The sequence below is a fragment of the Anoplophora glabripennis genome, unplaced genomic scaffold, assembly GCF_000390285.2.
Source record: "Anoplophora glabripennis isolate ALB-LARVAE unplaced genomic scaffold, Agla_2.0 scaffold26, whole genome shotgun sequence".
Taxonomy (NCBI): domain Eukaryota; kingdom Metazoa; phylum Arthropoda; class Insecta; order Coleoptera; family Cerambycidae; genus Anoplophora; species Anoplophora glabripennis.
In genome coordinates this window covers 1,282,017-1,306,802 of record NW_019416261.1, presented here as the reverse complement: position 1 = coordinate 1,306,802, position 24,786 = coordinate 1,282,017, and the positions used below count along the sequence as shown (strand labels likewise).

General features: G+C 31.5%; 1 protein-coding gene and 1 non-coding gene across 2 annotated transcripts in view; both read right to left on the bottom strand.

Annotated features, from left to right (window-relative positions):
* Positions 1 to 24,786, bottom strand: part of LOC108905962 (complexin) — a 1,206,537-nt gene that overhangs the window by 127,393 nt on the left and 1,054,358 nt on the right. Inside the window, exon 6 of the mRNA XM_018709052.1 lies at positions 19,846 to 20,009. Coding sequence (XP_018564568.1) covers positions 19,846 to 20,009 — 164 coding nt within the window. The remainder of the gene's footprint in view (positions 1 to 19,845; positions 20,010 to 24,786) is intronic.
* Positions 303 to 420, bottom strand: LOC111693151. Its single transcript, XR_002763356.1, has one exon. It is a non-coding gene; the product is annotated as a U5 spliceosomal RNA (small nuclear RNA).

Sequence of the window (24,786 nt, the reverse complement as noted above, 5' to 3'; positions counted from 1 at the left end):
CGTGGACGCCATTATTTTAGTTGAGAAGGGCATGTCCGAAAACCCGGTATCCCAAATTTTCTAAATTCAAATCGAAGTAGTCTCTGAAATAATTCTAATGGACCGTGAGACACCCTGTATGTATAAACTATACACAATCTCAAAATAGCAAAGGTTGTCAAAGCGTCAGTGTACAAAGTTACAAAAGTCAAAGTACATTCTGTACATTACCGCATTTTAGACTTTATACTAATAAAGGCATTAGCTATTTATTAAGGACAAGGTACACGTTTACGATGGACTTCTGTTTATTTAAAATTGCAGGCCCAGTTTCCACCGGGCACAAAAAAATTATTTATACACTCATTTGAGTGCTCCACCCCACGGAAATCTTTAGTAAAAGGCGAAAGATTTATTGGATGTGAGGTGAAACCAGAGTAAATAAGTAGTCTAAACGACGAGGGTTAATAATATAAGATGCGACCATGTTGGCAAGATGTAAGTGGCGCCATCTATCAGTAAAATGCCAATACTCTTTTTAATTTAAATCGTGAATGTACTTTTATGCCACTCGTTCATAGTAACATTGTACTCATATTTTTAATAACAAATAATTTATACAGAACACCTTAAAACGATTCTTTTTCACTTGTAGAATTAAGATGTGATAACGTGTATGTATGTCGAGTTTCAGAGTGTGCATAGGTAATATGTGTATTTATGCACATTTGTATTGTAATTTTTCCATATAGTAGAGAAATTATTCGAATGCAAGAATCCCGAGGCTCCCGCACTTTTCTCACAATTGAATCCAGGAATCCCGAGGCTCCCGCACTTCTCGCATATTCACGCTGCCCATAGTGTAGAATTCGCAGGTGCAATAATTTCAGATTCAAGGTCAGACGCTCCCCTAGATTAGAGAAGTATAGACGCTCCCTTTGAAATATAATTTCAATTTAATTACTGTCATTTAGCTGTCATTTTGTTAAATTGTTAAATACTTTTAGTTAGTCCAAATACTAAATATGGAAGCTTTAATTAAACAAAGAGGTACTATGAAAGGCACTATCACTAGAATTGAAACATTTTTAAATAAGAATAAAAATCAAAATATCGATGTTAGCGAATATGTTATATGAGAAACTGCATTAATTAAAGCTTTTGAAAAATATTCTGATGTACAAGACAAGATAGAGGAGATCGATGAGTCTCAAGAGCAGGATAGAATTGACACAGAAAATAAATTTTTTACTATCCATGCCGCTATAAAAACAAAAATTCAGTCGAGTGTGGTGCCCGACATAAGTCTTTCCAATTCTCGGAACCCCCCTCTGCAACAAAACTCAAATATGAGTACCGGTCAAGTAAAATTACCAAACGTAAATTTGCCTTCATTTTCAGGAAAATATGAAGAATGGAAATCATTTATAGATTTATTTACGTCACTAATTCATAGCAACTCTCAATTAACAGATGTACAGAAGTTTGTATATTTGAAATCCACTTTACAAGCTGAACCATTAAATTTAATAAATAAACTAGAACTAATTAACGAAAACTATGAAAGAGCATTAGGCATATTAAATGAGAGGTATGATAATAAACTAATAATAATAAATAAGCACATTAAAAATATATTAGATATTCCCCCCATAAATAAATGTACAGCTTATAATTTGAGACAATTTTTAATTCATATAAATCAACATTTAAATTCATTAGAAGCATTAAAAGTCAATACAAAGGAGTGGGATCTATTACTTATCTATAGCTTTAGTCAAAAACTAGATTTTGACACACGCAAAGCATACGAATTAGAAAAAAGTTCAACAGAACTTCCCACACTTAAAGAATTTTTCACTTTCCTTGAAAAACGATGTATAGCTTTTGAAAATTTATCTTCATCGGACACAAAGAAAACGGCTTCTCACATAGCAAATACTTCATCAGACACAAATAACAAATTTAAATGTCACTTTTGTAAATTGACAAATCATAATATTTATAGATGTTTCAAATTCAAAGCGCTTCCTTGTCACAAAAGGCATCAGTTTATTCAAACAAATAAACTTTGCTTAAACTGTTTTGGTTCAAGGCATTCCCTAGAAAATTGTACATCTCGAAAATGTGCAATTTGCCAAGGTGACCATCATTCTCTTTTACACCCTAATGATAACTCAAAATCGTCAAAAAATGTCGCTCAATCAAGTGGGACAAATTTAGTAAATCAAAATTTAGCCCCTAACGTTAATTCAAATAATAATTCTCAAGAAGTTTCGCAAATTTCATCCGTCACTACTCACTCGAGTCTCTATACAAGAGGAATACAGGTGCTATTAGCAACAGCTAATGTAACAGTTATATCAACAGACGGAACACCTATACAAGCAAAAGCTCTCTTAGATAGTGGAAGCCAAACCTCATTTATATCGCAAGATTTAGTTAACAAACTAAACTACACCCCGTATAAAACAAATATTCACATTTCAGGTGTTTCCAATACACAGGTATTTTTAAAACACATGGTAGATATTGATATTCATTCTAAAATAGAAATAAATAAAAGCTTTAACGTTTCATGTGCAATATTACCAAAAGTTACTTGCTCATTACCTCAATTCACTATTGACAAAAATAATTTACCGATTCCTGAAAATATTAACTTAGCAGACTCCACATTTAATATTACATCGAAAATAGATTTACTATTAGGTTCGGATGTTTATTATGACATTATTCTCCCAGGTATAATTCACTTAGGAAGTAAAATGCCTACTTTGCAAAATACTCATTTTGGTTGGGTTATTGCAGGTCCGGTATTAAATAATTATTATACAAATACCAGTGTTTCTTTGTGCTCACATATTTGTAATTTAAATGACCTCCTACCAAAATTCTGGCAACAGGAGGAAATTGAAAGTAAGCGTATTTTATCTCCAGAAGATGAAAAATGTGAAGAAATATTTAAAAGCACAGCTAAGCATTTAGTAGATGGCTCATTTCAAGTAAATCTGCAACTTCGCAATTCAAATAAATATTTAAAATTAGGTGACCAAAAAATTGTAAGCAAATGGACTGTGAATTTAGTGATTCTACAACTACTACAAAAGATCAAGTCAAAAAAAACTGTTATGCGTATGAAGCACTCACATTACTAATTACTACTAACTAATGCAAAATACCCTATCAAACAAAATTTTACTAATGCAAACCTCCTGCTAGCAAAAGATTTTTTTTGTTAGAAAAAAGATTTGAAAGAGATAAAGGATTGTTCTCTCAATATAAAGCATTTATAGATGAATATATTTCTTTAAATCACGGTAAATATGTACCGTTAGAGATAAAAAATAAAAATTTCTTACCTCACCATTGTGTAATCAGAGAAACATCGGTCACTACTAAACTCAGAGTAGTATTTGATGCTTCAATGAAAACTTTAAGAACTGGTTATTCTTTAAATGATATTATGTTGAAAGGTTTCACAGTTCAACCCGAACTATTTGACATTTTATGTAGATTCAGAACGTTTGAGTTTGTAGCAATAACGGACATAGAGAAAATGTACCGACAAATAAAAATTAATCCATCTCAATTATTTTTACAAAATATATTATGGAGAGATCATCCCAATGAAGAATTAAAATGTATAGAGTTACAAACCGTAACTTACGGTACTAATTCGGCTCCGTACTTAGCAACTAGATGCTTAGTCGAATTAGCAAATCAACATAGGGTTCATTTTCCACTCGCTTCACAAATGATACTCACACAATGTTATGTAGACGACATATTATTCGGTGCCAATGATTTTGAAACATTGGTAAAAGTTAAAAATGAACTTCTAGAAATGTTACAATTAGCAAAATTTAAATTGCACAAATGGTGTTCGAATTCACAGGAATTCTTGAATACGTTTTGTGAAACAAATCAATCTAATATATTTGATATCAAAGCCGATAATGTCTCAAATAAAGTTCTCGGTCTATCATGGAATCCAAATTCGGATAATTTTAAAATTAGCGTGCCATTATTAAATGATGAGTTATCACCCACAAAAAGAAATGTGCTATCACAAATTGCTCAATTATTTGATCCTCTCGGATTTATTGGACCAGTGATAGTCATTGCAAAACTCATTATGCAAAAAATATGGATTCGTAAGTTGGATTGGGACGAAAAACTTTCTACGGAATTACTAAATGAATGGAATACTTTTATCTGTAATACACATCATTTGTCAAATATAGAAATTCCGCGTCATATATTTGCGACAAAGAAAATATTAGAAATACAGATACATGGTTATGCAGATGCTTCTTTGAAGGCTTTCGGTGCGTGTGTGTATTTACGTGCATTATATATTGATGAAACTGTTTCTTGCAACTTAATATGTTCTAAGTCTCGAGTTGCCCCTTTAAAAACCGTTTCTCTACCCAGATTGGAACTATGTGGAGTAGTACTTCTTTCAAAATTAGTAAACAAATTAATGTCTGTATTTTCATTTAAAGTTAACAGTGTTCACTTATGGACTGATTCGCAAATAACTTTATGTTGGTTAAAATCACATCCATCACGATGGACTATTTTTGTCGCTAATAGAGTCGCAGAAGTACAAAACTTAACTTCTAAATATCATTGGAATCATGTTAAATCAAAAGAGAACCCTGCTGATTTATTATCTCGAGGATTAATTCCGAATGAAATAAAACATAATGATATTTGGTGGCATGGCCCTCAGTACTTACATGATTTTTTCTTTAAATTAAAAGGGCATAACGAAGAAAATTTGCTAATATTCAATATAGATGAAATCCCTGAACTAAGAAAAATTACTATGTTAACTACCCCGGTAATGAATGATGCAATATTTTCAAACTTTTCAAATTTTTCACGGTTACAGCGAACTATTGCTTATTGTTTTAGATTTGCTAATAATTCAAAGAAAAATTCAATTAAAAATTACGGATCACTCACGATTGAGGAATTGCAACTTTCTCTTATAGTAATAATTAGGGTTATTCAAAAAACTCATTTTGAAGATGAATTTGAACAACTCAAAGTTAACAAACCTATTTCTAAAAACACTATCGCTTCATTAAACCTTTGGATTGATGAAAAAGGTTAGGGTCGTAAAACTTAAAACAAATGAAGGTATAATTACGCGCCCTCTTTCAAAATTGTGTCCTCTTCCTCAAGAATGTTAAATAATAAACATATTTTATTTATATTTATTGTTTTGTTTTTCTTTTTGAAGTTTTCACTTCAACGCGGGGGAGGATGTTGAGAATTGGAACCGAGTGTACATAGAAATAAAATAATATAAAGAACGTTGGAAACAAAAAAAAAAAGATGGAGTTGTTTGTTTTGAGACTTCGTATGTCTGTCTTGTCATTACTTATATAAAAAGTAATTTTTCTGTAAAACACATTAATTAAATAATAAATACCTCGTTATTGTAAATTGAAGAAATCGCATTTTCCCATACAAAATACAGTCCACAAACCTTATATGTTTTTATAAAACATCAACATAATAATATTTTTTATCAAATCAGATTAATCAAGCCATCTAGCAAAGCAAATTGTTGCTTATTTACACAATTAAAAGTTCTCTATTGCCATTCTTATTATCGACGTGATAAATTGATTTGTAATCATTGGTCATAAGTTTCCAGATTTTTTCAATCACGTTCTGCAAATATTCGTGTTTGAGATTATGTACTTTTTCAGTCAAAGGAGACAATCATGTGTCTCCTAAGCATGCTGGCGGATGCTGGCAGAATATTTAATATTATTTTATACAAAATAAATATAAGCGAGGATATTTATTTTTCAAGATGCTTGATAAAATGGGTACAAACATCTTTAAATAAAATATACTCTTTGTAATAGTTTTATAACTTTTACATTTCAATTAACTGTTCAAGTGGTCAAAACTTTTTAATGCAGAAAAAAAATATGACATACATTAAGCATTATTGCATATACAGTACACTGTATTTCATAAGATAGCATACAAACTTTAAAGGGACATTTTTCAAGTAAAAATAAGTAAAAAGGTTGTATAAACTTTGCTCCGAAACACATTGGTGGCGAAATATGCGCCTTAAAAAAATATCGAATTTTTAAAATATTTCAGGACGGGTTGTGATAGCTTCACATAATTTTGTTTAGTACTTACACCACGCTAATAATTTTGAATTTCAATTGTCAATGTCGTAGAGAGCACGCATAATTTAAAAAAAAGAAAATAAACAATTTTTGGGATAACTTTAGTTCACCATCAGATAGCAAACATAGCTTTACTGTTTTTCTCAAAGCAACAACACTTTTTTCATTAAACTTTTTAATGTTTACGTTCATTTTTTTAAATAATTTACGCTATAACAATGTTAAACCATTTTTATGTTTATTCGCTATTATTTTTGTACATCCATCTGTAATGATTGTCTTATTACTCAGTTTTATAAAGAAAATTTATCTATTTATCAGATCACCTATAGACTGCCGTAACTAAGAGAAATTATTGAAGAAACATTAGATTTTGTGTTAGCAGAAAAATAAAATAAAAAACATTTTTGAGGCCTCATTATTATCTAATTAATTACAGTAACAAGAAGAGTTATGTTGAGAAGAAAACGTTCATCAACACCATCTCGTTCAGATTTGGTTTTTCTATAATGTAATAATTAATATTCTTTTTAAAGTAGTAAAAAAATAGATTATAATCGTTATTGTGTTATTTTCATTATTATGTTAGATGTTACGCTCTATGAAAGGGGCTGCACCCCCATATCTACGAAACTAACAACTGAAATGCAAANGTATTTTCATTTAAAGTTAACAGTGTTCACTTATGGACTGATTCGCAAATAACCTTTATGTTGGCTAAAATCACATCCATCACGATGGACTATTTTTGTCGCTAATAGAGTCGCAGAAGTACTTCTAAATATCATTGGAGTCATGTTAAATCAAAAGAGAACCCTGCTGATTTATTATCTCGAGGATTAATTCCCAATGAAATAAAACATAATGATATTTGGTGGCATGGCCCTCAGTACTTACATGATTTTTTCTTTAAATTAAAAGGGCGTAATGAAGAAAATTTGCTAATATTCAATATAGATGAAATCCCTGAACAAAGAAAAATTACTATGTTAACTACCCCGGTAATGAATGATGCAATATTTTCAAACTTTTCAAATTTTTCGCGGTTACAGCGAACTATTGCTTATTGTTTTAGATTTGCTAATAATTCAAAAAAAAATTCAATTAAAAATTACGGATCACTAACTTTCTCCTACAGTAATAATTAGAGTTATTCAAAAAACTCATTTTGAAGATGAATTTGAACAACTCAAAGTTAACAAACCTATTTCTAAAAACACTATCGCTTCATTAAACCTTTGGATTGATGAAAAAGGTTAGGGTCGTAAAACTTGAAACAAGTGAAGGTATAATTACGCGCCCTCTTTCAAAATTGTGTCCTCTTCCTCAAGAATGTTAAATAATAAACATATTTTATTTATATTTATTGTTTTGTTTTTTCTTTTTGAAGTTTTCACTTCAACGCGGGGGAGGATGTTGAGTATTGGAACAGTGTACATAGAAATAAAATAANTAAATGATGAGTTATCACCCACAAAAAGAAATGTGCTATCACAAATTGCTCAATTATTTGATCCTCTCGGATTTATTGGACCAGTGATAGTCATTGCAAAACTCATTATGCAAAAAATATGGATTCGTAAGTTGGATTGGGACGAGAAACTTTCTACGGAATTACTAAATCAATGGAATATTTTTATCTGTAATACATATCATTTGTCAAATATAGAAATTCCCCGTCATATATTTGCAAAAAAGAAAATATTAGAAATACAAATACATGGTTATGCAGATGCTTCTTTGAAGCTTTATGCTTGATAAAATGGGTACAAAAATCTTTAAATAAAATATACTCTTTGTAATAGTTTTATAACTTTTACATTTCAATTAACTGTTCAAGTGGTCAAAACTTTTTAATGCAGAAAAAAAATATGACATACATTAAGCATTATTGCATATACAGTACACTGTATTTCATAAGATAGCATACAAACTTTAAAGGGACATTTTTCAAGTAAAAATAAGTAAAAAGGTTGTATAAACTTTGCTCCGAAACACATTGGTGGCGAAATATGCGCCTTAAAAAAATATCGAATTTTTAAAATATTTCAGGACGGGTTGTGATAGCTTCACATAATTTTGTTTAGTACTTACACCACGCTAATAATTTTGAATTTCAATTGTCAATGTCGTAGAGAGCACGCATAATTTAAAAAAAAGAAAATAAACAATTTTTGGGATAACTTTAGTTCACCATCAGATAGCAAACATAGCTTTACTGTTTTTCTCAAAGCAACAACACTTTTTTAATTAAACTTTTTAATGTTTACGTTCATTTTTTTAAATAATTTACGCTATAACAATGTTAAACCATTTTTATGTTTATTCGCTATTATTTTTGTACATCCATCTGTAATGATTGTCTTATTACTCAGTTTTATAAAGAAAATTTATCTATTTATCAGATCACCTATAGACTGCCGTAACTAAGAGAAATTATTGAAGAAACATTAGATTTTGTGTTAGCAGAAAAATAAAATAAAAAACATTTTTGAGGCCTCATTATTATCTAATTAATTACAGTAACAAGAAGAGTTATGTTGAGAAGAAAACGTTCATCAACACCATCTCGTTCAGATTTGGTTTTTCTATAATGTATTAATTAATATTCTTTTTAAAGTAGTAAAAAAATAGATTATAATCGTTATTGTGTTATTTTCATTATTATGTTAGATGTTACGCTTTATGAAAGGGGCTGCACCACCATATCTACGAAACTAACAACTGAAATGCAAAGTCACTAATATCGTTTTATAATCATTACGCGTTCCTATAATATTAACTTTTTTTTCAAAATATCTGAAGACCCATTTCTCAAAAACAGGGCCAAGGGTTATATAAAGTTTTTTTGTTTATTTTTATTTGAAGAATACCCTTAAAGCTTGTGTATTTCCGCAAAAGACAGTACAATGAGGCGTAGTGATTCCTCACTACTAAAAAAAAGTTTCATACAAATGTTGTGGAGCATATAATTTTATATAAATATGATCCATTGACTTTTTCTCCTACTAATAAAATTAATAGAGTTATAGGGAGGCTCGAACTTAAGGGATGATATATGAAATGTAAAGAAATCATAACAAGCAGACAAATGAATGAATTTCAAGAGTTGAATCGGTCTGTCGACACTTTCTCTTTCAGGAAACAATTTCATTACATTTTTATTTCAATAAACATTAAGTATTCCCGCAACTTTTATGCTTGAATCTTATTCTTATTTCTTGGTCGTGAAATTTGCTACCTTGGGTCGCCGGCCCCGCCTTTATCTTTCAGATGCTCACGCAGACTGGTGATTTAGGGTTCAACTATATTAAAGGAACTTTTTTAAACCTTGAAAACATGTTAAAACTAAAAATTTTACCTGTAGGCAAAATTATCATTTTGTTTATACATATAGCACCAGACACTACAGAGCGAATAAGGTCTAGGGTAAAGTATTACCGGGTCTGTCTTCAGCGTAAATGCTAGGAACAGGTCCAACCCATTATTAATTGATCACTTCTTAATTTAACTACAAATGGCTCTATATACAAAGAAAAAATTATTAACGATAAACTTACAAGTTGCACATACTATACTATAAGCTATAAAATTCGCTAACATTTATAATAATTACCTACAGAATGATCGGAAAAGTTCCTGACAAAATTCTTTCTCACCCTGTGTAACGCAAGTATCTGGCATAATAACATAGACAGTTATGAGCGTAAAACAATAATTTAAATTTAATTTAAAATTTAGTTTACAATGTTAAATTTGTAATGTACAGTCAATTTAACTCGACTTGTAAAATTCATTTGAAAAAAAACTGAATATGTGGGCTCCTTGTATAATAGCTCGCTCCTAAATCTGTAATGTTTACAACGGTGGTCATGGTTACCGTCGCACAGAAGTGCAAGACTGAGTGGGAGTAGCACATATTTACTATTTGGGCTCTGTTTAGTCCACCGAAAACCAAATCATAGCTATTCACCGTATTTTTTTTATTAAACGTAATTTGTTTACGTGAGGTGTAAATTTTTGTTTCCTACGGATTGTTTCTTGTGTATTTTTCAAAAGATTGTTTAAGTTAAATTGTAAAGACAGACTAACAACACTTGCAATGTTATCAGTGGTACCACACTTTAATGAAAATGTAATTGCAAAGTTTATTTCGGAGAAAAGCAGAAGGAAGGACTGTCACCACAAAAAATAATGTTGAGCACATTTTCCCTATATTTCAATAGTACTTAAAATAAAACTATCCTATATTTGATTTTTTCAATATTTTTACCTAAATTATTCCGTCCTACCTGGATGGAAATCAAGAGCGCCACTGGTTATAACTGATAAAAATTGAAGAATTTCCCTGCAGCCTGATCCAAGTTGTTTTAAAATCGGATGAATAAAACTCCAAAATAACTAACCTCTCCTTTGTATTGTATCTTAACTAAAAGATGGTCCATTTATTTTAACTTGTTGTATTTTATGTTTGAGATTCCAGACTAATTAACGTATTTATTACTTCCTTACTCAATAATTAATGCAGCGTATGGAAAATCTTTCATAATTATCAAACCGTCGGAAAACCTAATCAGAAAGTAATGCATTATAAATAACTGCTACCAAGTTTGCATCTGTAAATAGATTCAGCTTAAGAACTAACTCGATGTAAACTTCGAAATTACTTTTAAACTTACCGAGGCCCTTGCCTCTTTTGTAACTTGTTGCAGGCTGTCCAACAAAAATAAACTTTAAATTACAATGTGGACATTCATTAACTGCAAACTGTATCAATGAGTAAATTTTACTTTAAAGAAGTTACTTAATTTCGCATTTAATTGCTGGGCAATTATTTCTGTTAAGCAGTTGTAATCTTTTTTTGATTCAAAATGAAGTTTTATAACAGTTTTTCCGAGACGTTTATGGTACCCTTTCTTTTGTTCAAAATATACTTACTTTTCATATACATATACCTTTAGCTACTTTTTCCAGGGTTTTTATTATTTTCGTTGACTGACACAGTCTACTGAATATATCATCGACTTTAATTTAATTTACTTGCTCGTTCGTCCCTCGTGAATGAAGATTTTTCACTCCTTGATAAAATATTATTTTATCGTAGTGCACAGTATTCTACTTTTTTTCTATAACAAATTTTGAAACATTAGAAAAGTCAATTACTAATAATTGTTTTATTCCACTCTGTCAGTTCAGCTTTGTTTTGCCTTGTTCGGCACAAAGATAGAACTATTTGAAGAAAAACTTCCTCAAGACGTGGGAAAAGCTGGATTAGAGGCTGTGGGAAAATTATTACTCAAAAAATCGCGGCTGATATTCGGAAAAGAGTATACGTGCTTTCAAAAGTGGAAAAGGGCAAAGAATATCAATGGGTGAGTGAAAAAGTACTTTTGGTATACTTTTTCGAGAAGCTAAAGAAAGTAAAGCCGTTACATTATGGTCATATTAATCGATACTAAAGTTAACGTTGCTTGTAAATGAAAATTGTAACATTTCAAAGGAAGTAATACGTCTGATGAGTTAGCTCCATCAAATAACACTTCGTAATGTTTTCAGATACAGCAACTGATTAGACTATTAAAGAAATTAACTGTTTCTCTTTATGAAGAGATTTTTATAAATACTTTCTCTAATAATTTTATTCATTCACATTTTATATTATAAGGTTTGTTTGGGGCATGTCGATCTAATGTTTATTTTTTTTTTTAATTAATAAACGGCTAGTTTCAAAGCAAAAAAGTAAGAGAGGTAAAAATTTTAAAATAAACCAGGCTATCTGAAACGTATTTTTTTGGAATATTCAATTTTTGTCAAACAAAAAAGTTGTAGCAAAAAATAACTTAGGGAATGCTTATTTCAATCTCCTCCAAGGGGTATAAATTTTCAAAAATTGTTGGGGAGTTGCATTAGCAGAAAAATTTGTATAAAATTTGACTATTATACCTTTTTTGGTTTTCAAATTACAGCCGCTATTCCATATTTTTTGGAAATTTTGAAAAGCTATATGTCTTAAGGCGGGTATCCATTTGTGTCAAATGCCCCGTAACGTAACACCGAACATGTTACGTTACAGCTAGTGGAGACGGAAAATTGTTGCATGATATGTGTAACAAATTCGACACGCGTAACTAATCCGGGACGAACCATCAGTTGTCGGTTTTTAGTCGTCGCATCAAAGGGATGCAACAGTACTTTCTGCCACATGTTGAGACGGGGTTACCCTTTTGGCCGTAACGTTGCCTATTGCACATGTGATGTTGTTTTATTTTTTGTTTCGTCAGTAATTTGTATATGGTCTGGGATCAGTCTGTTTTCTGCAGTGACTAGAAAGAGTGCGTTTTTCTGTGTTTGTGCCATGAAGTGGAGTAAAGAAAAGATTTCCGGAGATTTCCATTTCTTATTCTTCAAAATTGTATGAAGAATAAAAATATATAACGCTGCTGCTAACTGCAATTGCAGTGACAAATCCATTAATGCAGTGAGGTTCATACTGCGAGTTTATATTCCTGTGTGGTCTCGTAAATTTATTTTGTTACGTTACGGAATGAATGATACGACCAAAATCACACATACTTTCGCAGCGAACCGTGTCACCTTTTGCAACAGGCCGTAACATGTTCGTTGTTACGTTACGGATCATTGCCACAAGTGGATACCCGCCTTTAAGGGGTGAACTACGGTCATTTTTATGCAAAACGTGTTCCTTTTATTTGTAAGATTCACCGGTACCATTTGTGCTACTTCTTTTGAAAACACCTTATACAGGGTGGTCCACTTTTTTTCGATCAAACTTCAGGAATCAATACATTATCAAAAAATAATGTTAGTTTGCTAAATAAACTATACCCGACAAATGTTTACTNTTCCGGAGATTTCCATTTCTTATTCTTCAAAATTGTATGATGAATAAAAATATATAACGCTGCTGCTAACTGCAATTGCAGTGACAAATCCATTATTGCAGTGAGGTTCATACTGCGAGTTTATATTCCTGTGTCGTCTCGTAACTTTATTTTGTTACGTTACGGAATGAATGATACGACCAAAACCACACATACTTTCGCAGCGAACCGTGTCACCTTTTGCAACAGGCCGTAACATGTTCGTTCTTACGTTACGGATCATTGCCACAAGTGGATACCCACCTTTAAGAGGTGAACTACGGTCTTTTTTATGCAAAACGTGTTCCTTTTATCTGTAAGATTCGCCGGTACCATTTGTGCTACTTCTTTTGAAAACACCTTATACAGGATGGTCCACTTTTTTTCGATTAAACTTCAGGAATCAATACATTATCAAAAAAAATGTTAGTTTGCTAAATAAACTATACCCGACAAATGTTTACTTTTTGAGATACAGTACGTTAAAGTTTCCCGAAAAAAAAATATATTTTTCTGAATTTTTTGATAATGTATTGATTCCTTAAGTTTGATCAAAAAAAGTGGACCACCCTGTACATATAAGAGATGAAAAATGGAAGAAAATACTGAGTGACGGAATAGACAATTCTTGCAGTTCTACGCCTATAAGTTTGTTGCAAAGGAAATGAAAAATAAAAAATAAGTTGTATATGAATAAATAACAAAGGAATTAAAGTACTTTTTATACACTTCTGCTAAACTTTACTTTAACTACCCTTACATACAGTTAAAAAGCTACTTGATCTGTTGATTTGAGTTTGTTAAGCACACTTTAGCATTTGCTAAAATAGCTTCTTATATTATTTTCTATTTAGGTGTCTTTTATTCAAGATATAAAGTGTCAAACTTAAAATATTCTGGTGGAATTTTGCACAAATTTTTCTATACTACTATATACTATAAGTTAATATGCATGAAAAATTAAGATTTCAAAATATTTATCACTTCCCCAAATGACATTGTGTTTTATTAATGATAGAGAAACAAACATACCAGAAAATTATATAGGTACCTAATTTTAACCGAATTCAATTCTTTTTCTTGAATTTCGAACTGAAACCACATATTTCGTGCTACAGACAAATAAATAACATTGCATTTTTCTAAAATTTTGTTTACAAAGATATATTTTAAATCTTCGCCTCTTTAGAGGAACTGAAAAATTGAAAAGCAGCACGAGTCGATATTACATATGAAAGAAAATTGCAATATCCCATAAATCAAGCCCTAAATTTAAATTTCATGCAAATAAAAATGGATAAGAGCGGAACAGTCCGAAACACGTTAGATATCTATGAATCGTAGGCGTATACAAAAAGTGGGGAGAGGGGGGGACGAAGAGTACTAGAACCCTCCTTTTTACCGTTCGTGCTTCGATTAATTTTTTATCAAAATTACACAGCTCCTGCAAAGTTGTATTTGAATTAAGTATTCTACATATTTAATAACACTTTTTAACCTATAATTTTAAATATAAAATACCTAATACTTAGCCTCTACGAAGCTTTCATCTTTTAATAATATTCCGATTTTTGCAGGGAGTATTGAAGTTCTTAAATATCTCCCGTTTCTTAAAATTGTTTAAATTTCTTAAGATGTTTGCCTTATGTGTCACAGAAATATATTAAATGAGATGGCTAATCCGACCTGTATTGCTATGCGGAGTCAGAAGAGGAAGGTATAGGTTTGTTTGTAAGCCTAGTCGCAGAATCATTTATATAAATGTAAGTCCAGTCAATTAGGTAATTATTAACATGGCATAGTTATGCCAAAGCATACCGACAATCAGGGTTCCCGCCAGTAAGATAAGAACAGAAACGTCTGGACCCAAGAAAGGGGCGTGTCGAATTCAGGAGAGATCTACGAAAAAAAGTCAGTTCTTCCTTAGGTTCCACATTGAGCAGTCGACTTAATTTTAGAGTCTCGGGCTAATTAATTAAATTTAATAATGGATAAAGTTTTTTTCAAATACGTTTTTTACGCCGTCGCGTGTAAATAAGTCAATTAATAATGTTGTTCCAGCCGTTGTGTTTGTTTGTTATTTTCTTTGTTTGTTTCCTTTATTGTTATTAAAACCCTTCCTGGAAGTTTTGGTGTTTCCTTTTGTTTCTCTCAACTTCAGTGTCACCCTGTATAGCCAGCCACTGGATTATGTTCTACATAAGCAATAGAGGGTAAGTGCCTGAAATTCATTCTCTGAACATACAACATTTCTAAGTTCCCACGTATTAATTAAAGTATAATGATAATTATAAGTTCCCTTTCGAGAATTAAATAGTAAACTCTTTTGAAAGCACGAATCGTTATGATACTGGTCATAACGGTAGATAGATAATTAAAGAAATAACCCTTCAGGTTACAAATGCGGTTAGTTCCAAGAATGTAATGCAGGGGTCTTCTTGGAATTTTATTTCAACACACCATAGGTACGGTATTTTTTTACATTTGGCAAATATTTGGCAACTGATCGTATCATCTGGAGCCGGATTTAAGTTTATCAGTCCAGTTGGATAATCTATACTTACTTAGTTCCAATTAATCACAGTTGGGTCGCGTAAAACCCATAGGGGAAATGTTTTAGGAAAAAATGATACTCGTATTATTTTTTTTAACGCGAGGAAAGTACGTCGCAAAGTTACACCCTGTATTTATTGTGTGTATAACGAAGGAAATTCTCATTAATTAACTATTCACAAATAAATAAAAATTATCTCGGTATTAATAGTGATAAATTTTACAAAAATAAAGTAACACAATTTAAAACAGCGAACTGTATAAATAACAAATTATGAAACATGTGTTTTATTTACCCCGATGTCCTTCAAACACGCGCGTTTTCGTGAGGGTTACAGGCATATTTCTTCATGGTAGGTTTGTTTTTGGTAAGAATAGGAATTTATGGCTGTTACACTTTATTCGTGATGAAATAAATCGATACATCATTGCGGCCTGGAAAAATTGAATAACAATCTTTTGCTTTTAAACCGCTCTTAACTTCCCTAGACGATAAATGTCAACGTAATGATATAAATTTTAAATCGATGATAGTATAATTCTCTTTGTACCCAAATAACGGTGTTACGTTTTTTAAATTGTTCCTTGATACTGAAACATGCAAGTTGCCGTGTTATTTTTAAGGTTTATAAAATAATGTTGATCAATTGTTAAAATAAAACCTGCTTGCAGTAAACATGAAAACAACGGATTCGTATTCTGACGTTTAGTAATATATTTAGATATATTTTATATTCGATTTGAATTTTCATTTGCTATTTTCTAAACGCAAAGTTTCAGATACAAATTTGAAGAACAAGTTATGGAAAAATAGGCAAGGTTGATATTTTTATATTTTATGAGAATTTGGTGTCGATTCCTTTTCGTGAAAACATTTTAAAATTAGAGTGCGCAGTGATTAATAATCTTGAGAGCTTGTTGAATTGCTGTCAAAATATTACACAGTAATATTAATATTGGGTTCCATATCGCTTGTTCGGTCGAATGGAATTGGAAATAAATGGAAAAATATACATTATAATCACATTCAGAAAAGCTTAAATGTATTCAATGGAATATAGAATTAGAAATACTTTTTGTTTTATTCATATTTATCTAAAATTGTTCCTGAAAAATATACTTACTTATATAACCTGAGGGGTTATTTTTTCATTTATATATCTACCGTTATGACCAGTATCATAACGATATTAACTTGTAAAAGAGTCTACTATTTAATTCTCGGAAGGGAGTTTATAATTATAATTACACTTTAATTAATACGTGGGAACTTAGAAATGTTGTACGTTCAGAGAATGAATACCAGACACTTAGCGTATGTCGCTCATGTACAAGGTAATCCAGTGTTGGTTGTATGGGGTGACACTTAAGTTGGAAGAACAAGAAAGAAACACCAAAACTTCGAGGAAGGGGTTTAATAACAATAAAAACAAAACAAACAAACAAAATAACGACACAACGGGCTCGAACAACATTATTAATTAATTTATTGACACGCGACAACGTACCGAGATTCAGGGAATGCGCGATCCATAGCAAAATTTGGAATGACTTTATCCATTACTAAATTAACCCGAGACTCTAAAACTAAGTAGACTGCTCAATGTGGAACCCAAGGAAAAACTGCCTGTTTTTTCGGAGATCTCTCCTGAATTCGACACCTCGCTTCGACACGCCCATTTCTGACTTTTATGTTCTTATCTTACTGGCGGGAACCCTGAATATCGGGACGCTTTGGCATAACTATGCCATGTTAATCGTTATCTAATTGACTGATTTTTACAATTGTCTAAATAATTTTGAGACTAAACTTACAAACAACCCTATACCTTCCTCTTGTGACTCCATATAGCAATACGGGACGGATTAGTCAATCTCATTTAATCTATCCTTATAGCTTGGAAAATCCGCCAAAAAAACAGCTATTTGGCCTATTATTATTTTCTTGACAACATTCTAACAACTTTAAATATCTTGGCATTCATACGTGTTCTTTCGAATGCGTTTCGCGCGTTATTAGAAATATCGATTTTTCTCTTTATACCAGATGCTCAACACATGGCCCCGACGGTCTAAGTGAACTTGTTCAAAAAAATATTGCTAAATGTCATGGGGCCTTCTTCAAAGGACGGCCTTGTGGCGACGCTAAACCTACTTGAAGACTCTTAACTTTTCGATAAAATTAGTGTTGACTGAAATATTTTACTTTTTGGCCCATCCGTTCCGAGAACTAATAAATTACTACGCGTCCCGGCTTTTGTTACATTTATTATTACATACACATACACATACATACAGGAGTATTAAAACATATATTAATTCGAACTTATTTTGATTTTATCGGCAGTTAAAGCAGTAGATGCAAATTCTTCTTTCCTAAAGGAACCAATATGGTTATGCATTTTTTTATAATTCCTCATCTCTTTCTATGTAGTGCAAATACGGTGTTCCTTAATCATATGCGAATATTTAAGGGTGTGATTCTACATTGGAAATTTGAAATGATAGTTTGCTTTATAAACTATGGTCCAAAAATGTTCCGTTACAAAAATACGGGATGTTAACATTTTAGGAAAAAGAAGGAAATTAATTAATATTACCAAAATCGCTTGAGATATTTCAGTGATATTTAGTAAGCAGTGATAGTTAATAAAGGCGCATTTTTTCAATACAGGCATAATTTCTAGCTCTGAGTGGCGTGCGTACCAGCACTGACTGAAATTTTTAAGGAAAAAAATTGTAAGCCAGTGGTTTTTTCCCAAATAAAAATATTAAATATCAGCATTGGCCGTGAAAACATTGCACTGTTTACTACAGCTAAAGTTCAAGTAAAAAAAATAATGTGTTTTAGAAGCTGACAATATATGCGTTATTTAAAACTATCTTTTCTAGTTTCATTTTTAAGAGATACACTTTAAATAAAATCCGTAATTATATTTTTGTTATTTATCAGAATTATTGCACTCTCTCTCTCTCACACGTCATTTAGACATTTCTAACAATTTCATACATATATTTATGAAAACAAAAAATATTTATATTTTACTGAATTCAAGGTAATATATTACAGATTATATTAAGAGTAATGAGTCGGCTTCTTTTGATATCTCTCTTACTATTAGAGATACTCATCAAACTTTAAATCATAATAAAAAAGACAGCTTAAAAAATAATACTCTAATAAGATTTTCCAATTTCTTTTGAACTAATGTAGTAAGTAGATCATGAAATTGGAGTATAAACAATCGGGATTCCAATATGAAAAAAAAATCGACCCGTCCTCAAAAATTAGGGTGGTGTTGTGAAGTAGAAGACACTGTATATATAAATTTTTCAGAAAAATGATGATTAATTATTTCTGAAACTTAGGATGTAGAAAGCTTCCTGCAACATTTGTTTTACATTTTTTTCCATTTAAGAAAACCAACATCAGAAGGAAAATAACCCACCAGACATATACCGTGATTGCGGTACTATATTAGTCTGGGAACTTTACGTTAGTTATATATTTATTTGGCCCAGTGCGACACTAGTCTTGCGCTCGTAATACAGAACTTTCATAAATGATTACAAGTCACGTATTGCCGAGCATAGGCAAACAACCATGCACGATTGGCACTCAACTAAAAATCCTCAAATCTTAGCGTCCTCAGTCGAAATAATCCGTTTATAACAAACAATGACAAAACGTTGCAGCTGTGCTCGAGATAGTGGGATCGCCCATTGGTGGATTAACATCTTATTGTGTTAATAATTTTTAATTTTACCAATGTTTAATTGCCAACGCGATGGAAATAAAATTACTGTTCCAAACAAAATTACTGGTCAGGTGTAATCATTTATGTAGGATCTGTATCTACAAATTAGTAGGTCCTTCTCTTCCAGTAGGTACAAAGTAATGTTTTTTGTCATTGGTCATTGAATAGTAGTAATAATTAAGATATAATACACTATGTAGTTTATATCTCACCCACACTCATGCACTTTTTAAGTAAATTAGTTCCTAGTTTATTGGATAGCAATCAAGTAACAGTCTTCCAAGTTTTATTACATTAGTTGAATTGTTTACATTATTTTAGCTTATTCAGTACAAGAAGATTCCAAAAGTAAATGAAAATATCAGAACGTTTTTGTTGGTGTACCACGCAAGAAATTACTTTTAACAAACGACTGCCAAGTCCCCGACCGCACTAGAAGCCGGCTGACAGTGAAATATTCCGCCACGTGCATGCAGTAGGAAGTAAAAAAATTATCTCGCATACCTTATCCCTGATTTCCTGCCTCATCTTCTCCCTTTCTTCTTCCATTTTCCTGTGTTTTTCCTTCCTGCGCTCCTCGGCTTCGCGGATGGCCTCCAGCCGTTCCCTTTCGGCTTCCTCCTCCTTCTCCTTGTCGTCCCCATCGTCGCCGTCACCGCCTACCGCTCCTGCAACGTAAATAAATTGTTTATCTCCGATCAAGATGAGGGTGCATCTTTACGAATCGACGTGTTTTATGCAAAGGAAGTGGGATTACAAATGAGATTAACAAACTGGAAGCTGTTATAACTTCCATAAGGGCAAAAAGAAAAATGTGTAATCGGATTCAGGCGGCGTGGCGTGTTCCAATTAAGTAAACCGATTAATTAAAAGTTTTAATGGAAAATTTCTACCGGTAGAAAAATTGGGGTTATAGTAATGTTTCAGGATTAAGGATATATCAATTTTTCAAGGCAACTAGTCAGATATTTCTCGTAGCTATGATTTACAAGACCATAAATTACCGTTATAATTGGAATGAGCCTAATTTTTTTACATATAATTAAATATATTTCCTTTAATATTTATATAAACATACAGGTTGAAAGGTTATTCCTTATAACACGAACAGAAGTGCTGTATAGTCGCAGAGCTACAGAAATACCCAAGCTATAATGAAACAGGTGTAACGAATATTAATATTTTATAATAATATAAATTATAATTAATATTTTTATAATTATTTTAATAATTTAACACAAACCCAAACTGTACTAAAATAGCAGTAATCTCGCTTCTCTCAGAAATCAGAGAACGATGGAATAAACCGAAACTTGGTCGAGTTTAATTCCGATGCTGACGAAAACCCGCCAAATAGCTGCATTCCGAACAGCGCAGAAAGTTTAGTAGCATCTTCGTAGAGGTTGAAGGAGTGGTTGCATTTCATTATTCTCTCTTCTCTTCTAAGATATGAAGTAGTTAAAGTAAAAATCGAATTCTGAAATGCAAATTGGGTGCAACTAAATTTCATAAACGTAATTATCACGAACAGCAAACGGAGGAGGGCAGTCGTGTCCTGTCTTATTTAAATATACAGAGTGAGTCATTAATAATGGTACACAGCTTAATGGCAGATTGTTAACGTCAAAATATAGCGATTGAGCCAAACATGCCTTAATCAATTGTTGCTCATTTTCGTTCTACAGGGTGTTATAGTTGAAAAAATATATTTTTCTTTTTTTATCTATATTTTAAGTACCTATGTATGGACCGATTGTTTTGAAAATTTGTAGTTTTACGTTTTTTGAGGTGGCAAATACGAATATGCAAATAGTGTTGGGGTCAGGTTTAGGGGGCGCTAGTTGTACTGTCCTGTCAATGTAAAAATATGTCTAACTTTTTATATTTTAAAATTTTGAATTTTTTAACTAGAAATTGTTGAAATACGTTCAATTCTAAATAAATAAGGTATACTTGTTACAAATCGATAAACTCAACTGTTTTCGAGATACAGACATTTTAAGTTTTTGAGATTCGACTGGAATTAAATTAGAAAATTATTTTTTCCAATACCATATTGTTTTCTACTCAATTTGATTAAGAAGTAGTTTTTCCTTGTCGTTATTTTTTAGAGAAGAGAATATCTTAATAAAAGGCTAAGAAAGTGCATTGAAGTTGCTGGTAGTTAATAATTTGTTAAGATATGCATAATAAAATCTTTAATTGCTGTAATGTTTGCCTTAATTCTTAATTCAGGCTTGGTATCTTAAGACTTGCTAATTTTCTAATTTAATTTACGCCGAATCTCAAAAACTTAAAACGTCAGTATCTCGAAAACGGTTTAGTTTATCGATTTGTAACTAGTACACCTTTTTTATTTAGAATTGAACGTAGTTCAATAATTTATAGTTAAAAAATTCAAAATTGTAAAATACAAAAAGTTAGACAGATTTTTACATTGATAGGACAGTATAACTAGCGCCCTCTAAACGTGACCCCAACACTGTTTGCATATTCGTATTTGCCTCCTCAAAAAACGTAAAACTACAAATTTTCAAAACAATCGGTCCATACATACTTAAAATATAGATAAAAAAGGAAAATATTTTTTCAATTTTAACACCCTGTGGAACGAAAAGGAGCAATAATTGATTAAGGCATGTTTGGCTCAATCACTATATTTTGACGTTAGCAATATGCCATTAAGCTGTGTACCATTATTAATGATTCACCCTGTATATGGTGTCCGGGAAAATGTGGGAAATCTCTCGGGTGCAGATAGAACATGAAAAAATAAGATGACAAGTTTCTATGTTCTATCTGCACCAGAGAGATTTCCCACATTTTCCCGGATACCTGTAGAAATTTCTGGACAGAGTCGTAGAAAAACATAAAAGAGGTTTTAGGAAACAATTGGATTTGCGGCCTGTACCGAAAACAATTTTTTTTTGTATTCTGTGTGTGCTGTTTGATGTTGATCACGACGAGAAAGTAGGTACAGCTTTTAAACTTGCTCTCTGAGGCTGTGATGTATTCGACAAGTCTAAAAAGCCTGGTATTTTTCGAGGATTAGTTAAGAATTTTATGTCAGAATTTGATTAAATCACCTTAAAGATGCAACAGTTTTGTATTAAAGTTTAAGAAAATTAAACAGGATAACTATTTCTATTCTTCTCCTAAATGAAGAAACATATACCTACTGTAAAAAATCGGTGTGAGTGAAAGCAATAAAGGTTCGGAGTGAATTCATTGAGTGAAATTATTGAGTACATTTTCACTCAATATTGAGCATTTTGATAATTTTACTCATTTGTGATAATATATGAACTAAAAGTAAGTATTTTCACTCGAATATAGATACCCGTTAAATAAATTCTGCAGATAAACTCGTATTTGCACACTTGTAGCTAAATCGGAGTAAATGTGCTCTTTATTGAGTGACCCCATCCCTATTCTATGGTTGCCGTGCGTTGTCTTTGTTTGATATTTGGTTCAATAAACGGATAGTTAAATTGTTACCTATATTTACTTACTATAATATACAATATAGATTATGGCAATCTATTCGTCAGATCAGTTAACTTATTCCTTTAATCGAGACCTAAAATATTGTCTCTAAAACGGATCTGTGTATAAACCGATGTGGGAGATTAGTAAATTGTGACTTTAATACAATGATATTTAAATTAAAATTTAAAGAGAATATAAAGTGTTGCAAAACCACTACCGTGGGATGGGGTTACCTTGCTAAAAATAAAAAGTTGTCGAATAATATTTCATTTGTATTAGTCTCAAATCTGTTATAAGAATAACCTCAATATCGGTTTTCTCCGAGCTATCGGTTCGCCCAGTTTTTGCTAAAATATATGCTAGTTTCTGAAAAACTCTTGAAGACTAAAACAAAGTTAAACTCCGAGTGGGGGACTTTGTCCACCTCATTAATTTTCATGATATTTGACAAGTAACCCCTTATTTTAACCCAGGTATGAAAAATATATATCCGAAACAATCTCACTGAATGACAAGAAAAAAATTGAGCTTATAAATGGCATTAAGACACCAGAAATTAGAAACTTAGTGATATATTAAGAAAATATTATCTTTTACCGTACAAACATATTATTTAACTCTTATACAAATATAAAGTAAATATAAATATAATATTCTGCAATAAAAAAAATAACAATTTTTCTTTGCGCAGTTGTAAGTTCTTTAAATAATGTTTTCACCAAAATAATAACAGCTTCTATTAAGAATAGGTTGCCCTAATTTAAATCTTATAGTACTTAAAGATACTTCGCAGACTTTGATAATTTTCAAAATTGCCTCACTACATCGATCAAAGTTACCCCATTACTCCGATCAAAGTTACCCCACGGCAGAATATTTAAATTTTCGGCCATATTTACTATGCAATATTTTTCAGTTTTTAATATATTAATGGGTTAACATGGTTTTATAGCAAAGACTATATATTACTTTACTCCTAGTGCTAGTTTCTCTTGTGCGCTTGAAGTGATATTGGCTTCAAAAAAGGGATAAAATATCGTTTTTTAAATAAAAGCCTGATACACCCTCCAAACATCACTGGTTCACTGAAGAACGATTAGACATGATCGCGTTAACTATGCGGAGTTGCCATATTATGATATCTGCCTAATATCTCGAGAAATGTCGAAAGGAAGAATATAAAATAAGATCATCAATGTTTCTGTCAAAGTAGCCCCTGAAATTGAAAGTAACCCCATCCGACGGTACAGATATTAATTAAATGAAAGCAGCGGCGGCTAGTGCGGGAGGCTCTGGGGTCGCCCCCCTTTGAAATTTTCATAGTACAAAATTACGCAATAATAGTTAAATTTAAATCATATTAGAGAAAAACTCAACTCTTAATTGGTTTTACATACTAATAAAGTCACTTGATAGTTAGCAGAAACTCGGATTTGAGTAAAATTCACTCACTTCTGTTGCAATAGTTTCACTAAAAAATTTTATTTGTACTTATACTAACAGAGTGAAAATTTCACTCAGCAGGTGTGGACAGAAATTGATACATTATTAAGTAAAATTTTGTGAACTTGAGTGAATTATTTTTTACAGTATGCATTCCCTTAAGGGCCCCATATTCTTTAAATAGTGTTTTCCGCAAAGACAAATAATTTCAAACATTTAATAACTGAATGATCTAAAGCTTATCAAATAATAGGAATGTTATGTCATGCCATCTGGGTATTTTCAAAGACGCCGCAGTAAAACGAATAAACAGGTGCAAAAAACGATCAAACCATCAAGGTTTTAGGTACTGAAATCTTCGAAAATACTAACTTTTTTATATATAATTCCACATGTAAATATTCTTATAACATTTACTTGCTTAGTCCTACATATAAAATTGTTTACTTTTATTTATAAGTACGTGAAAATAATTCTTAAAATGTGGGGTTAGAATAACAGCAAACGCATGTT